Below are 17785 nucleotides of genomic sequence, written 5' to 3'. Positions count from 1 at the left end.
ACCCTATATGTGCCAGACCCTTATACTACAATGTTGTGCTCACAAGATGAAATTTAATCCGGGCGATGGGGTCTTGCCTGCCGGCTGCAGAGCCGGTGAGAATCCCATGTCCTTTGGGGAAGACCTGCCATACTAAGTGGTCAGCGGCAGGCCTGCCCCAGGGATTGAAATCCAAACCCCCTCAACCCCCGCCCTCAATCCTTGAGCTGCCGATCAGTCAGAGCTGCTAGGAATGCACTCACCAGAGGCCCAGGATCAGCGAGGGACCCTGGCCACAGGGAGGGTGAGAGCAGGGTGAGGGTTATAGAAAGGGATTGCTGGCTAATGGGAGGTGTGGGGGGGTTTCGGAAGGAAGGGCAAGGGGTGGTTCTCAGCAGCAACCTCCTCCCCCCAAACACCATCCCCCCCCCCCTGCCCACAGCCCACACATCCCACCTGATGCCAGGTCCCTCAGTCAGGCACTGGGTACCTGACAGCAAGGGATCCCCCTGGGAGCCTGCAAGTAAACTCAACAGGGCTTTGCTTTTTGAGCTCGCTGTAAGGCGAGTCCCCCACCCATGGGATGAGGCCCTTGTGGGATTGTCCGCTTAAAGGCTTCAATTAGTAGGGGGTGGGGGTGCTGGGGTGGGTGGGGCATGTTGGGGGGTGGGGTGGTGGGGTTTGGGGGGGGCAGTGGGTGCATAGTGGCAGGAAGGCCATCCATGAGCCTTCCCACCTGGACTTAATCAGGGCAGCGGCTGGAAGATGCTGGGGTTCCCACACGGCATCATTAAATACCCCCTCTGGCTCCCAACGTTCCTCGGGGAGGGCATTAAGCTCTGCCCATACACTTTGCAGCAAGAATTACAGTGCAACAGTCAGTAGTGGGGAGCCCTGGCTAATTTTGTTCTCTCCCTTTGTAACCTCATAGCACCTGAATTGCTGTGCAAGCTGGTGCAGGTCAAGATACACACCTGATGTTTCTAGCCTGGGTAGCTCACAGCCACACGAGGTGGTGTATTGCTTTCCATGCATGTAGGTAACTGATATGTAAATGCAAGTTGTTGTTGTGAGCCATTGGGGACCTATTGTAAAGTGGAAGCCTTGAAGTTGATGTGCTGCTCACGCAGTGAACTGTGATTACTCACATCCAGCAAAGTCCCCCTCTCCCATACCAAAACCAACTGTTGCCTCTTATGCAAGCCCACCCTCTGAGTTTCAGCGGGGTATTTAACTAAGTGAAGGTCAGAGCAGAATCTGTCCAGTTCTCTCTGTATATTCATGTGCACTTTCTAGCAGAGGCAACTGGATATCCATCAGGACCAAGGGCCCTGGCCAAGTGTCTTTTTCACTTTTCCTCTTCCTCACCGGCTTTGAAACCCTGCGTCCGTTTGCACCTTTGTTAATACTTTGACTGGTATCCTGGATCCAAGTCAGAAGCTTTTCTGGATGGCATCAACCAGTTCTATGCCAGGCCAATGATCCACCCACTGAGCCAACAACATAGCCCTCTCTCAAAGCACATCCCCCCCCCACCCCTCCCCCCCCCAACCACCACCACCACCATCTCCCACCCTCGGACTGCAGTGAACCCACCCCTTCTGTAGAAGTCCTGCCCCAACCCCGACAATTGGTGAAATCCCTTGGTGAAATCCCCCCAAGATGGAGAGTGTTCCATTCAGATCTCCCCTCTCATGTCTCTGGACGTACAAGGCCACTGGAGGCAGCTTGCTCCTTGGCATCTGATCCCAAGTAGCCATCATTCACTTGTGAGCCTAGACATTGAATGGCAGTAAACCCTGTCACTGTGGGGTGGCGTCACATGCCAGCTGGTCCTGTTCTCACCCAATACCAACAACCGTGACACTAAATAGCCTTTCGTTTCCATTTTATCTGGTCTTTTGGCACCCTGTTTAGCTTCAAGTATCCTCCAATGAAAAGGTTTACACAGACCATCATTTTAGCCAGCAAGTTAAAACATAGCTTTGGAAATCTTGGCTTTTCAGAGGTGCCTGTTGTCAGGTCAACTTTCTTTGAAATGTTTTTAGGCCTACGCCGATGCCACATTAGGTTTGACCTCATTATATTTACAGTGTCTTTTGTTTTGCCCTAGAAGCTGAGCAGAGCCAGGCCACTGCCTTCATCCCAGAGTTCAATGGACTTTCGTACCTCGAAATGAATGGAATCCATACGTTTGTCAGCGACTTGCTGTGAGTTCAGTTGGTGCTTAGGAAATGTGCTAAACTTAGACTTGGCCAGTGCTCTGCCTGTGTACACACATCATTGAAATTCCCCTCCAAACAATTTCCAAAATAGAGGACTTACAATGACCCTTACTGATCATCTCCTCTAGAAACCAATTCCCAAATTAAAACACTTTTTTGGCTTTTTTTTTTCAAACTGGAAATATTGTGCTTTTACAAATGTTAATTCGATGAAGTGGAATAGAACCAATATTTGCTGACAGTACAAATTTAGGTGAGGAAAAATACAGAAAGACTGCACATGAGTGTAGACGACCGATAGAACAGGTAAGTGGCAAGTATACACAAGTGTGAAGTAATACAATCTGATGAAGGGAAATATACCTTAAATGGAAAAATCCTTATTGTGTGAGAAAACTTAAGAGTTCAGATGCACTTGAATTTTTTGAAAATGGAGTTTCAGGCGGGATATAAATAATAAAATGACTTTTTAAATATTTCTTTCATGGGACATGGATATCATTTGTTGCCCATCCCTACTTGCCCATGGACTGGGTATCTTACTCAGCCATTTCAGAGGACAGCTAAGAGTCAGCCACATTGCTGTGGGTCTGGAGTCACATGTAGGCCAGACCAGGTAAGGATGGCAGATTTCCTTCCCTTAAGGACATTAGTGAACTAGATGGGTTTTTCTAACAATCAGGGTCACCATTACTGAGACTAGCTTTGTACACCGGATTCTTAATAATTACATTTAAATTCTACCAGCTGCCATGGTGGGTTTTGAACTCATGTCCTCAGAGTGTTAGCCTGGGCTCTGGAATACTAGTCCAGTGACATTACCACCATATCAACGTCTCCCCATTAATGGGATTCTAGTTGTACCATTTTGACATTGAATGGTCAAGGAAGGAGGTGAGGATAAATCTGCATAAGATATTAATAGGGCAGTAGTTGGGGCATATTGGACATTCCACTATGACAAAGTTATTAAATGGTCACCTTGGATATTAAAACTTCTCCAGTTGAAGTACTGTTACCTAAGGGAGGCTCCTTTTAGAAAGGTCGACGAGGCACTGATAATTTAACTCAGACTGCTCAACTTTGGACCATTGAACACCAGATTCTACCCTATTCAGAAATGGTAGACAATCTGAACAATCTTTAACTTACCAAATTACTAAAATATTGCTGAACTTTTCCAAACAGAAACTTGAGAGATTTATGTTCAATTGTAGCGAGCTAGCCTGTTTCTCATTGTTTGCTCGTCAACATCTGTTTAAATGATCTTTGGAATTGGCAGTGTGACATGAAATATCCTTCAAAATATTCAGGGTTCAAGAGAAAGAACATGGGCTTTAACTATACTGTTAGAATGTTAAGTAATGATTGGAGGCCCATGCTCTCACAGATCAGGAAACTTAAGTTGAATTTCTTGATCTTATCCTTTCCCCATACTCTTCAAAAGCATCTCCTTGACTGCTTGTCGATGAGGGAATAGTGTCGACGATAACACAAGGAGCCATCTATAGATTAGCCCATTCAGACTTGGGAAGACAGTGGCAAATGTAATGTCGCTTGACTAATAGTCCAGAGGCCCAGGCTAATCCTCTGGTGACACAGGTTCAAATCCCACCACAGCAGCAGGTGAAATTTAAATCCAATTAATAATTTTTTAAAAATCTGGAGTTGAAAGTTAGTCTCGATGGTGGTGACTGTAAAATTATCAGCGATTGTCATAAAAACCCATCTGGTTCACTAATGTCCTTTAGGGAAGGAAATCTGCCATCCTTACCTGGTCTGACCTACATGTGACTCCAGACCCACAGCGATGTGGTTGTCTCTTAACTGCCCCCTGAAATGGCCAAGCAAACCACTCAGTTCAAGGGCAATTAGGGATCGGGCAACAGCTGCTGGTCTTGTCAGTGATGCTCACATCCCAGGAAAGAATAAATGAAACCAAACTTCGGATGTCGGGAGTGAATTGTGTGACTGAATAATTCGAAAGGGTGGTGGAAATGAGCGGGGAGAAGTAAAATCTACTTATTAACGTGACAGTAAATGTGATGTCTGATTACAGTCAGAAGCTGTCCATGGAGGTGGTCTTCTTGGCAATGGATCGCAATGGAATGATATTTTACAATGGGCAAAAGACAGATGGGCGTGGAGACTTTGTTTGCTTAAACCTGCGTGATGGTTACTTAGAGTTTAAATATGACCTTGGTAAAGGACCAGCAGTAATCAGGTAATGCTGAGAAAATGTACACCATCGTGATTTACTGTAGTAATAAGACTCTTACCATCTAACCCTTGGAAAGAAAGAAAGAACAGCTCTTTGAGATTAATAATATTTGTTTGTGTAAGTCCGAGCTGTCCTGGCACTTTCTGGGGTTTCTATTCCACAAAGCTGTTCTCGACCCTTATCTAGTTATCGATATTTATTCCCTGCAGCATTCATGGTATTAATTAGGTGCGATTGAATGAATTGCACGGGTGAGAATTTGCATGCATAAATTAAATTGGTTCATTTTGTGATGGGCTACCTAAGTGAGTGATGTGAACACAATTTACCCTTTAAAGCCTTTTTTCTAACTGGCAATTTGTGAAAGGTGAAACCTGTAACATGCTAACATTAGTAAATATTGACAAAGGCATTAGCTGGTCCTGAATTCCTTTTGGTCAGAAGCCTAACATAAACAGGCAAATGAACAATAGGCTGTGAAGTTCGTGAAAAAGAGAAATGTGTCCGACTTGGTTGACTGCCCTTTATACTGTGAAGTCTTTCTTACTCATTGGGTAGAGTTAGACTTCCCAGGTGCGCCTGGATGAAATCCTGGAGACCACATCACGTGATCTCATCTTCCCAACTATTGGTTGCCCCACCTGTCCATTCTCATGGATGGCGATGCGTTTGCAAAGCCGATCGGAAAAGAGACACACTCTTCATTCGCTGATTGGCTCTCAGCAAGCAGCCTTCACTTTCCCAGCTCCGGCATTTTTATAACCAATAGACAAAGGTGCTAAGAGAAAATATATTCTGTCCAATGCCCCTTGATGATCTACCTCCTGGTCGCTCTCAACAGTGTCCCGGAGGTTAACCTTCAATACCTGGAGACTCTGAGGGGAGGATTTTCTCCTCATCAGGGCCCGGAAGCAGCTGTGCAACGGTCGACCACCCACAATCAGGCCCCGACCACAATTACCCGCTAGCTGGCCAATTAACTGCCAGCTAGCGTGAATCTCGCACTGAAACGTCCAGCGCTGCTGGGGGTGGGGGTGGGGGGAGGGGGGAGAAGGGGGGTGCGGTAGGAGGGCGAGTGCGGAAGTCAGTGTGTGTGTGTACGGGAGCCCGCTCAGTGAAATCTCCCTGAAGGCCCAGAGCTGCCTCAGGGAGCTGAAGATTTTTAACCTTTACGAGTAAAGATTTTAAAATTAAGGAAGACGTCCACCCCCCCCCCCCCCCCCCCCCCCCCCCCCCCCCGCCCGTGTGACTCTGTCACATGAGCAAGGACATGTTAAAAATAAGTTTTGAAAGTTTTTATGTTTTTTTTAATCACTCTTCGAAACCTCATCCTCCGCGCGGGTGAGCTTTCTCAAAGGCCGCTTGGCCTATCCACCCGCCCACCAAACGTAAGGTGGGACACGGGGCAGGGAAAAATTCAATTTAATTAATTTATTACTGGGCTTAACAGCCCTCCTAATTGTTGGCAGGCGCACTGCTGACTCTCCCCCCCCACCGCGCACACGCAGACCGAAATATCGCCCAAATGCGCGATGACTTCAGGATGCTTGCCCAGCCTCATGGCTATTTCACACGTGTGCGTGTCGGGCGAGTGCCTGGACACTGACCTGGAGGGCTGAGCTAGAATATAAACCTAACCTTTTCCTTTTGTATATCCTGTACACCTTAAGTTAAATTCTGCGTCTGATTGTAAAATCCAACCCAATGAATTGCCCCAAGAGAACTCATCTTCTGAGAAGCCATTGGCACCAAGAACATGTCTCAGGGAAATTTGTGAGCAACTTATTCACAATTTTCTACAGGTGCCCAGCAGAAAAGACTCCCTATCAGCAACATCTGTACATTATCGTGATGGAATAGGAAGGTTGCAACTGTAGTGATTGTTTTCTCAATTAACAATACTTGAAATACCATTACCCGTTCTCATTTAAAGCTGAAAATGGCTGATGTAGTTTTCCTTTATTAAAATAGGAGTAAGGAACGCATCCCACTGAATGTTTGGAACGTGGTTACTGTCGAAAGAAATGGACGTAAAGGATTAATGACCATTAATAAGGGTGAACCCATCACTGGTGAATCTCCGGTAAGTAGCAAGGAATAACTTTTTTATTGTTGGCTGCAAATTAATCAGATTTCAAAACAATCTCAGATGTACTGGGCTGTGGGAGACTTTGCTGCTGCTTTCTCAGGATATTCGTGGTGGCTGGGAAGTTTCTCTGTGTCCATCACCATCGGGTTCTGATCTTGGTCAACAGGTATGAGCTTCTCAGTCAAGAAGCTGCCACTCTTCAAAGTCTAGACTGATTGAAGCAGCCTCTTAAATAAGGATGTAATTTGCAGCAAGCCGACGATTCCTTATGTGAGAGCGCATGGTGATCCATAAGCCTGCACATTTTCCATATCCTATCCAATGATGTTATTCCTGAGACGCTGGAATACCGCAGTCCTTTGCATACTCCTGCGAGACGATAGTGCCAGCTGTAAGTGGCAGAGGAAATTTCAGTAACGTTGACTCGCAGTTCACGACTGCACTGGTCAATATTATTGTAACCAGTTCTCACTGTAGGTTTTCTGGGCTCTTGTATCATTCCTCTCGAGCTGATGCTGCAGTAACTTTGGTGTTTCTGGGTTTTTTTGGGATAAGGGCTTGTTGAGTCTGGCTTATGGATGAGAGTTAGTCGATGCGAGTTGGTGGCTGTGCAATGCTGTAGAGTTCTGTAGAGGACGGTGTGATAGAGAAGATGCCATATGCAATTTCTCTGGTGGAATTTTAGTTGCAAATGGGGTGTTTTTTTTTGGATAACGTTCCCTCTAAAGTGTTTTTGTTCCTCTCCCCTTTCCCCAGTTGTGAAAATCAGCTGGAGTAACCCTCCTAGGTCTCAAACAGTTTCTGCTTGACACTTCCTCACTGTGATCTGAATGATATCAGGAGCTTAACAGCGTTTGGAATTGGGGGAACAAACACCTGTCCCATCACTCTCTATGGTGCACTGGCACACCGGTTTAATGATGCAACTTAAACCATGGCTGCTGTATCTGAGATTGTGAAATGTTGAACAATCGTATATGTTTTGGCAAAAGAATATAAAAAAAGAAAAGCTGCTTTTAGCAGCTGTATGCAATTGGGAATATTCATACAATTGCAACGAATGTTCTGGCTCAAATTCAACACAAGATTTGCTGCTTTGTTTCCAAATGGCTCTCCCTGCATAGGTAGCACACTACTGACACCTGTCGCCCAACCAGAGAAATGCAGGTTTCTGTGCAAGGTCTGCCAGTAATTCGAGGAGTCCCAGTATTTGGAGCGCAGTTTTGGTGTTTGGCTATGCTACTTAACAGGTATAAGATGCATGTAATGGGCTTGGAAAATCAAATTCTGGCTGTTGTCTTGCTCTGTCAGAACATGCCACTAGGTGGCTGATTGTGGAGCTGTGATCACTGTAGTTAAGAAGGAACCTGCACCCCAAACCATCTAACCCTCCCTACTGGCCCCTGCAGGAATGTGTATGGAAGTGGTGAAAGGTAACAATTTTCTGTTATCCGTAAGGGTAATGAATCTATCGAGGGTCTCCAGTGAACTTCAATGATTATCATTTATTTGATCTCTTTTATTCTTTCACGGAGTGTGTATTGCTGGCTGGGCCAGCATTTATCCCCCATCCCTAATTGCCCTTGAGAAGGCGGTAGTGAGCCGCCTTCTTGAACCGCTGCGGGTCATATAGTGTAGGTACACCCACAGTGCTGTTAGGGAGGAAGTTACAGGTTTTGACCCAGCGACAGTGAAGGAATGGTCATATATTTCCAAGTCAGGATGGTGAGTGGCTTGGAGGGGAACTTGCAGATGCAGCGGTGTTCCCATGCACCCGCCACCCTTGACCTTTGAGGTGTTAGAGGTGACAGGTTTGGAAGGTGCTGTTGAATGAGCCTTGGTGAGTTGCTGCAGGCATCTTGTAGATGGTACACACTGCTGCTACCGTGTGTTGGTGGCGGAGGGAATCACTCATCCAGGCAAGAGGAGAGTATTCTATCACACTCGTGACTTGAGTCTTATAGATGGTGGACAGGCTTTGGGGATTTCCTCCTGTCTCTATTTGATTAGTGCCGACCTTAGTCAATCGGGTTTTACTGATCTGGTTGAGCATTTTGTTTATGGCCTGGATGGTCATGACAATCAAAGAAGCCACTACAAAGACAGTTCCTGTGTGCAACTCCCTATTCCCCAACAGCGTCATAGGAAAGTAGAATTTACACTTGAATAGGATCCTGAATGGTTTACCGGATTACGATGGTGAGCAATGGGGCAATGAGGGGAACAGGGAGAGAATGGCAACCCATTGGTTAACTGAGTCAACACAGTCGTCTGATCAAATGCAGAAGAAAAGGTTGGGGATTTTTCAAGTAATCTAATGAACGATAAAGGGGTTACCTTATCACTGAAGTTTAGGACCTGTTCTGATACAAAAAAACAGAAAATAAACTTGCCTTTAGTCAGGGCTTCATGTGCGGAGGAGTTCTCATTGCTATATCGGTTCAAAGATGTTGTCTTCCCAGTGGTTTCAGTGCAGAGGATTGCTATACCTGTGAGCTGGCGAGATGGTAGTAGCTGTGTGGGTGGTGTATGCATGCAAATGTGATGAGGCATAGGTCACTGAAGTCATGAAACCCAAAAATCTTCTTCTAAAAGCCCCAGCTGTGACTGCCACCAGGGCTGGAAAGAAGTGGGTGGCATCTTTTTATCACTAGATATGGAAAGCTTCATAAATTCTGAACTGATTATTTTAACTTAAAAGTAGAGGTCTAAAAATTTGAACGCGTCCACAAATGGTGATATTTGGCTTCAGGCTTTGTTAGCACTGAGCCAGGGAGCTGAGTGTGCCTAATGGACATCCCTAGGCAGTTTAGTTGGCAACAAAAAAAGGTCTCGAAGAGTCCTCAGGATAGCCATTGAAGGGAGGGCAGTTGGAGAGGGAAGGGGGTCTGTTAGAAGAGTAGCAGTGACTGGATTGAGAGGGGAACCGCAGACTGGATGGGTGGGAAATGGTCTGCAGTGATCAGAAAGGGCGAAAACCGAGACTGGGAGAGGAGTGAGGTAGCGTCGGCGATCAGAGGGGAGGTGATGGTGATACGTGGTTGCCGGCAGAGGCTTGCCTGGTTTTAATGGGGGACCCTGAGAAGTATTCCTGCACCTCCCAGCTCCACATTCAGGCAAGTCTATTTTAAAAACTTACTGGTTGCAGCCTGTAATGGTCTCTTCAAGGGCAGCCTTTTATAGAACCGGTTTCCTTGGGAGCTGGCCCAGTGCTGGCTTCACTCGCAGCAACCGAGTATTACGGAAGAGTTTACAAACAGGCTCTAGGCCCTTTATTTAAATATGCATACCTGTTTCAGGTGTGGGCCCTTAAAGGCAGCAAAAAAACATATTGCCACCACCAATATGATGGCGTTGCAGTTCCAGCCTGTCATGAGCACGCCCTTCCTGCCCACCATATTGGAGGTTTAGGAAGCTGCACAGCAGCAAAAACACGCTGGGTGGACAAAATTGTGGTGATCAGTTCATCTTTGTACAGCAGCCTGAGACATTTATTTCCGTTGAACCAACGAGCTGAAAATAGGTTCCATGCAAAGAGTTTGGGAGGGGTGGAGTTATTAGTGGAGAGACAAACCTTTCAGAAGTAGTTGTCATGTTGGGGCATGTTGCTGTTGCTGTTGCTGTTGCTGTAACACAGCGGGGGGTAGGGTTTAAGTGTACACGGTGAATTTTCCCATCTCGCCGGACTGGGCCAGATAGTGAGAGAGGGCTAGTTAGTTCATCCGCAGAAGCAGCTGGAGCTGGGGTGGTAGGAATGGAATTTAGCCCCAGGGCAGAGGCAGATCACTCATCCAGAATCCATGGTTAATGGTTTTAACAAAGTTCTTTTTTTTTCAGCCAAATGCACATTGTATGGGTTGTGGCTCCGTGGAGGGATATGCAAAACTTTGTAGCGAATGCGTTTACAGTATGAGCACTGAAAGAATCTAATTTTCCAGATGTTATTCTATCTCTAACAAAGCGGCTTGTAGCCATTGGAGTATTGTTTATGTTTTGGTTAGGTACTGTGTGTTTAAATGTGTATTCTTTATCTTACGCTTACTGATTCCCTTTTTCTCTCTTATTTTTTTTGTACTTATACTGATGTGCTTTCTGGATTTAAGAAATCGCGCAAGGTAAAACAAAAAAAACACAACCAAAAGAATTGATTTCATCATTCAATCACAACTTCCTTTTCCCATTCTAAGCTCATCCAATTCCATTGCTAAACGTAGAGGTAGTTGTAGAGCATATAGTTTTTGCATTTTATACTCTCTTCGAAGAAAGTCCGTTATTAAACGTCAGTGACAATAAGCACAGGCTAAATGAAGGCAGAGGTTCAGTGGGCCTCAGCGTACTTAGTGATGCCAGATGGCTAACCTGTTCCTGTCCAGTTCTGACCTCTGACCTTTCGATATACTCACTGAGCGGAATTTACTGCTCTCGCCCGCGTCGCGTTTGGTGCTATTTAATCGGGCGGTGGGACGGACCCACCCAGTTCAGTCCGTGGCGAAAAGGCTCGTGAGTGACCTTCCTGCCCCACTGCCAATTTGAGGCCCTTAAGTAGGCAACTAATGCCCGCTTGGGTGCCTCAACCTCCTGCCGCTGGTCTTCACCCAGCAACAGCAGGGGACTCGCCAAGCAGGAGACTGAAAAGAAAACCTTGTTAGCGTTGCTTGGGAGCTTCTGTTGGAGCGAGGGGGGTGGGGGTAGAGGGGTAGGGGGAGAAGGGTGGGGGGGGAGGTGGGGGGAAGGTGGGGGTTGTCCCTCATTCAAAGGCACTCAGCGCCTGATCGAGGATCCTACGTGGGGAAGAGTGGGGGGCAGGGGCACCCTGAGAGCCACACCACTGCCCTTGCTGCTGACCCCCAGCCTCCAACTGCCACCCCCCCAACCCTTCCTGCCATCAATCACCTGTAGCCTTGGCTCCCTCAGCAATCCTGAGCCTCTGGTGGGTTGCATTACCGGCAGCCACCACCTGGTGTTGCCGCCAAGCAGTGAAGTGCTGCCAGCCTCGATTGGTCAGCTGCTCACAGCAGGCGGGACCTGCGCTCCCAGGGTCCTGGATCACCGGGAAGGCCCATCACTGCCAAGGTAACTGCCTGATTGACATCTCATTTGGCGAGCCTCCCTGAAAAGAGGTGACGTGGGCTCTCGCTGGCTCTCCAGTCAGCAGGTGAGACCCCTGTCACCCACATTAAATTCCACCCACTGTGTTTGCGCTGCTGCTATCCTGAACTATCGAGCAATCTTCCTTTACCATCTTTTTGTTTATCTAAAGTGACCCTATTGCCCTGCTCTGACACTGACCACAGGGACTGTGCCGATGAGGAGACACCTCAACTTGGGCCTCTCACAGCACACAATTTATGGTCTAAATTCTTGGCTTCCGGTGCTCTGACAGGTATATCACACTTTGCCGGTTAGGGGAAGGAAACAGGCAATAACTCATTTGGGTTTCCAACCACAGTGCCTCTGCGGTTACCAGGTGCCCCAGCTGATGGGCAGTCCAGAACATTCCCTGACCCTGACTACTGCCTCCACTTGACCCCTGCTCTAACCCTTCACTACTGTGACCATTTCAGTGTCATCGTATCGTGTTCCCTACAGGCAGCAAGGAAGCTAGAACTAAATTTGCTCTGTTTCCAAGTTACAATAGAACAAAAGAACAGTGTTTAAGAGCAATTTATTCTAAAGGGAAAACAGGAAAAATGAAATCAGGACCATAAAAGGACAAAGTACTAAAATAGAGTAAAGAAAAAATAAAATATCAAGCCAAAATAGCAAGAATAAGGGGAGTAAAAGGAAAATAAAAGGCCTAAGAACCGACAAATAAAGACAAATAAGGATATGAACAATGAAGCAACATACAGAGGGAAAAAGAAGTAATTTAATTATCAGAGCATCAATTTTCACCTTTATAATTTTGCAGTAAGCACCATGCAAGATGCATTTGTTTAATGATCTGACCCTCTAGACGACATCTTTATAAACTAACATTGCCGATTCATCTCAACTACAGAGAGATTGTTGCAGCAAGTTTTAATCTGTTGCCACAAAGTCCACATGTTCTTGTATTGGAGTTGCCACCATTATATTCATCTTCACAGCAGGAAAAAAAAAACCCCGAGATGTAAATTTTCAATTACCTTGGGTCAGAGAATAGGTGCGGCTTTAGCTAAAGTGAAACAAAAATACAGAATATTATTGCATGAGTAAAAGGAAAAAAATCAACTGCTGAGAGTCTGAAATAAAACAGAAAAATGCTGGAGAATACACTGTAGATCAGTTCTGTATATGAAAAAGAAAGTACATTATTCACTGATTTTTTTTTTCTTTTTTGACCTTGATAATCTGGTCTCCCAGCAAGGGTGGGAGCCCAGGATTTACCAGCCACTAGAATCAAATTTTAGGTCTAATTAGATGACTATTCCAGAGAAAAGCTTTTACCAATGTTTAACTTGGCCTTGATGGCCAGTGTTCTGTTTTATCAGCTAACCAGCCACTCACTAACCATGAAAAGTTACATACCTGCCAAATCTTTTTGTTAGTTTACATTCTAACAATATTCCCAACAAATGCACTCGGAAACCATCCTTTTCTCTTAAAACGACAGCAAAACTAGTACAAACCGAAAATAGTGAACTTTAATGCTAACATTGTCACCCCCAGTCCGATCTTTCATAACAGTCTTTGAGTAAAACTTCTAATTATACAAATAAATTAGCAAATTCATGGAATGAGGACCTCAATAAATGTAGAAATTATTTTGACAAGAGAAAGTAATGCGACAGGAAGAACGCTCTTTACGACGAAGGCAGTGTTAGTCACAATCAGCCCACTTGAAGGCTTGCTTAGAGTTCTGATATTAGAGAAAGAAACAGGACCTCGTTTTCCCATCAGTTGCTTTCCGCCTTTACCACTGATGGTACTGCCACATATTTCCAGTGGTCTTTTATTTTTGATTAGAATGCTACCCCTTTTGAAGATCCAACAAATTAAGTTGGGTTTCAGGATGTGTGGAAAACAAAAAGTTGCACCTTTTAGAAATACACATAATTCCATCTTTAGCATTCCAGTGTGACTTGCATGATTAGTAGTAGCTTAGTTTTTTTTTAAAAATGCCCAGTTGGCTCTTCCGACCTCACCTAGCTTTAGAAAAATGTGCAGTAATGCTCTGTACATTTAAAACCTGAAGTGCCTGTGCTAGTCTTTACTAAAGGTGTTTTTGTTTTGATGTTTATCATTTTAAACAGGCAAGGTCACCACTAACTTGAGAAACATGACATTATGTTGTATGTATGTGTGTGTGTGTGTGCCCATGAGACTTCTACTGAATTTGTTTGACATTATTCATTCATCTCATACATTTTTAATCCTGTCTTGCATTCCCATTTGGCATACATGAGCTCATATGGCTACCCGTGGTCTGTTCCTGGTTACTCGTTGATCACAGCATTTGACGGGGGATTGTGAAAGGGATTTATTTGCCGTTGCTGAAAAAATATTCACTAGGAAGTAACACAAATGATCACAGTTTTTTTCTGAGTGAAGTTGCAAAGGCCAAGTTTGCCGTTTAGTAACACATTGATCCCAGTGATAGTGAAAAAAAAATACTGCCTGCCCAAAGTTGTTATCTGGGACATTTAAATTAAACTAGAGCACTCCTGAGCCTCCCCTCTGCCCTGAAACCAGTGCCCATGCCTGACAGCTGAAACTTAAGAATTGGATGATGGACAGAAGGTAAACAATCCAGAATATCCATATATTTTTGTGTTAATTAATAAGCACACTTCGATTTGGACTCCTGTCCTGTCATGTGTGGGGCTCTATTTTAAATATATACTAGTTTGAACAAGTCACTGGCGTGATCTGATCCGGAATTTTACACACGGACGCCAGCTGTTAGCTGGTATTTTTGAGAGTCTTTAACACTGGCTTTTGGGGAGGGCAGAAAGGCAGGTTTAGGAAAAAGGTCTGAATGAGTGCCTCCCTGACTAACAGCAGACCACCTCACCTCACACAATGTTCATAAACATTTTGACAAGCGAGCAGTTTGGTGTTAGGATATTTCAAAAACAGCTTTTTAAAGCTGTTATTTAGAAGTAACTAAGCATTTCCCTTATCCATCATAAACTTGTGCTGAAATGTGATAAGTAGAGTTCCTCCTTTAAAAGAAAAACACAAATGGCTGACTTGTAAACAGAAACAGACTTCAGGAGCATAGTGTGAAGCAGGTACAATGCTGCATACCCGGAATAGCTGTATTTCAATTCCATTTCACCCAAGAATTTTGTTCAGTTATTCTTTCTTTTTTTTCCATGAACTGTATTTGGGCTTTGTTCTGAATGACTTGTCAGTTCTTCAGCCCAAGTGTAGTCCCCTAGCAACACGCACCCCATACCTTACCTTATCTAGTGTGTTACTCCATTGTTACAAATTTATATTGTTAATTATTGCACTGAAGCTTAAAGTCAGTCTATGTTGAAAACAGTCAACCTAGCCTATTATTAACAGTGACTATGGAATGAAAAGCTCTTGGTATATGATTCTATTGCAGCAATGCTGCTTCTTCAACTCTAACACAAAAAAACCCCATCAGAATGAAATCTTTATTGTTACAGTAACAGACTGACTTTTCGTTGAAATATTGTGCTATGTTTGGCTTATTGGCTCGATGTGTAATTATTCAAACAAATAACATCTCGGCGAGATCATGTAATTAAATATAAAGATGTTCTTCATCCAAAGACCCCACACACAGCACTGAACCTCAAGGAGACCTTGTATGTGGGCGGAGCACCGGATTTCAATAAATTTGCCCGTGCAGCTGCAATCACCTCTGGATTTAATGGAGCAATTCAGAAGGTAAGTATAATTAGAACATTTATTAAATTGACCCCGAGTAGGAATCGGGGACGAAGAACTTATTAAAAACGATGAGTTATTCCTGTTAATTCGATTCAAATCCTTATTCCTGGATTGCAGGCTAATCTTATCATTCCTGTATTTACTCAGCATTTGTGTCGATCATTACTCAGTTTTTAATTTGTTGCGTGAATGTTCTGTTAATTGCGTTTCAGTTGTATTTTTGTTACGCGTTCTGAATTTTGAGGTTAAGCAGTGTTTTTTTTCTTGATTAATGTAAAAGCCAGGAGTTGGCACAGTAGCAACAAGAGCTTGCATTTTTTTTTCCTGTAGTGCACAACACTTACTTTAACACACCTTGTTTTTCTGTTTTGTAAGAACAGAAACACCCTTATTTCCCCCAAATTATATCCCCAAACTTTCCTACTCGTGCACTGTCTGCACCGGAAAAAGAAAAGGCAACGTCTTGTGGGCACCCAACACCCTCAAAATGGCACTCCGAGCAGTATGCTGGGAGGGGTTAGAGCGCCTTGGCTTCTTACTCAGTAATTCAGCCCGGGGACACGGCTGTGATTGGGAATTCCGCACAGCGGGAGTTCACAGAAATGAACCGCATTCCATTGCCATAGCCAGGATCTTCCAGTCCCACTGAAAGTCACTGAAAATTTCAGAACTGAGATTGATAGATTTTAGGTAAGCTGTGATATTACGGATTATAGAAACAAGGCAGATCCTTGGAATTATGATACAGGCAGAAGGGGTTCAAGGGACTGAATGGTTTAGTCCTGCACCTATCCAAAGTATTGTATCATGGGCCAAATTTTCAGTGAAGGCTGGGCTGTGGATCAGATTTGGGGGTGGGGGGGGGGCGGTGGGGGGGTGCATAGCGCAATTTGGTGCCATTGTATTGGTTCCCCGCCACAACTCCAACCCGAACCATTTTCAGAAGCTGGCTCTGGGTCAGACTGGCTACGTGCTGCCAAGCTGAGAGCAGCTATAATTATCCGCAAATTAATTTAACCAAGGGGCCGACTCGGAATTCCAGTTGACAATGCAGGCAGCCTGCATTAACCCTGGCCAACATGGTCAGCTCAGGGCGGGAAAGGGGTTGGGGGCGGGTCTCGCAATTGTTCCTGTACCAGTAACAGCCAGCAAGCCACAGCTTCAGCTGCTGGCCAACCACTGGGGGTGTTGCCCTTCCAGGGTCATGCCCAGGGAGCTATGGCTGTTCTAAAAATGAAAAGAAATACTTGGCCTTCTCCATCTCCTTCTCCTCCCTCTCCCCCTCTCTCTCCCTCTCTCTCTCTCTCCCCCTCCCTCTCCCTCTCTCTCTCTCCCCCTCCCTCTCTCTCTCCCCCTCCCTCTCTCTCTCTCTCCCTCTCTCTCTCTCTCTGTCTCCACGCCCCCCCATTGTCAGGTTGGCAATTCCCACCTCAGCCAATGGATGAGTGCTAGAGGGCCTCCCATTGGCCCTCCAGTGGCGGGAGTCCACCCTCCATCCCTGATTGGAAGGTGAGCCAGCTCCCTGGCCTTTAATTGGTTCCCCATTTCAAAATAGCATTGGATGTTTCCATATCAAGTCATACAGGGTGAGGACCCAAAATTAGCTCTCATGCTGGGTTCCTGAACCCTGAATGAAAATTCAGCCCTTGATGTCTATTTAGTTGATGGGTTGAGCTTTGTTGTTTTAAAAAGAAGCTTGAATTTTTGGAACTAAGTTCATCGAAACAAAACAGCTCATTAGCCTACTTTACGAAATTAGTGCTTTTTGCCTCTTTCTTCGGTTTAAAAAGTGGTAGCCATTTTATAATTGTTTCCCCCTTCTGCATTTGCTCCTAGCTTTCAATAAAATCTGTTCCACTCCTTAAAAAAGAAAACATCAGAAAGGCCATGGAAATCTCCAATTACCGCTCACACCCCTGTACAGCAAGGCGGAATCCATGCCTCAATGCTGGAATCTGCAGCCCAAGGCTCGGGGAATATGATTGCATGTGCCAGCGTGGGTTTTCAGGATCACAGTGTGAGAAAGGTAGGGTGACCTGTGTTTTGTGTGAAAATGTGGCAGTTATCCCCTCTTTTCTCAGTCGTTTGCCCCGTTAAGGCACTGACTCTTTACTCCACCGTGAATCTTCTCGATGGGGTTAGCAGAGGCCCGTCACCAGCCTAAGGCATAATACTGACTTTCGCACATTTCCAACTAGAGTCACTTTACGGTGATCAGAAGCGGGAACACTTGCTGATTTTCCTCTGGGGAAAGCTGAGGTCAATTACAGAGAGAAAGAAAGACTTGGGGCCGAATTCTCCCTTTGGCAAGCGGGGGCCAGGCCCGCTCACCGACATGTAAAATGACGCGCGGTGACGTCAGGCGGGGGTCCCAACATCACTGCGCCTCATTTAGATTTTCAGCTCGGCGGGCACACATCC

At 45.3% G+C, this 17785-nt stretch overlaps 1 protein-coding gene and 1 long non-coding RNA gene across 4 annotated transcripts in view; one reads left to right on the top strand and one right to left on the bottom strand.

Annotated features, from left to right (window-relative positions):
- agrn (agrin) overlaps positions 1-17785 on the top strand; it is a 478028-nt gene that overhangs the window by 436344 nt on the left and 23899 nt on the right. For all 3 annotated transcript variants that reach the window (XM_041206167.1, XM_041206169.1, XM_041206168.1), the window contains 5 exons: positions 2093-2189; positions 4264-4428; positions 6397-6508; positions 15245-15361; positions 17201-17390. In XM_041206167.1, coding sequence (XP_041062101.1) covers positions 2093-2189; positions 4264-4428; positions 6397-6508; positions 15245-15361; positions 17201-17390 — 681 coding nt within the window. The remainder of the gene's footprint in view (positions 1-2092; positions 2190-4263; positions 4429-6396; positions 6509-15244; positions 15362-17200; positions 17391-17785) is intronic.
- LOC121287987 overlaps positions 12620-17785 on the bottom strand; it is a 31551-nt gene continuing 26385 nt past the window's right edge. The window contains exon 3 of the long non-coding RNA XR_005945287.1: positions 12620-12671. This is a non-coding gene — a long non-coding RNA (uncharacterized LOC121287987). The remainder of the gene's footprint in view (positions 12672-17785) is intronic.

Source organism: Carcharodon carcharias, chromosome 15, assembly GCF_017639515.1.
Source record: "Carcharodon carcharias isolate sCarCar2 chromosome 15, sCarCar2.pri, whole genome shotgun sequence".
Taxonomy (NCBI): domain Eukaryota; kingdom Metazoa; phylum Chordata; class Chondrichthyes; order Lamniformes; family Lamnidae; genus Carcharodon; species Carcharodon carcharias.
The sequence above is the reverse complement of the archived record's forward strand: the minus strand, read 5'-3'. Positions and strand labels throughout refer to the sequence as shown.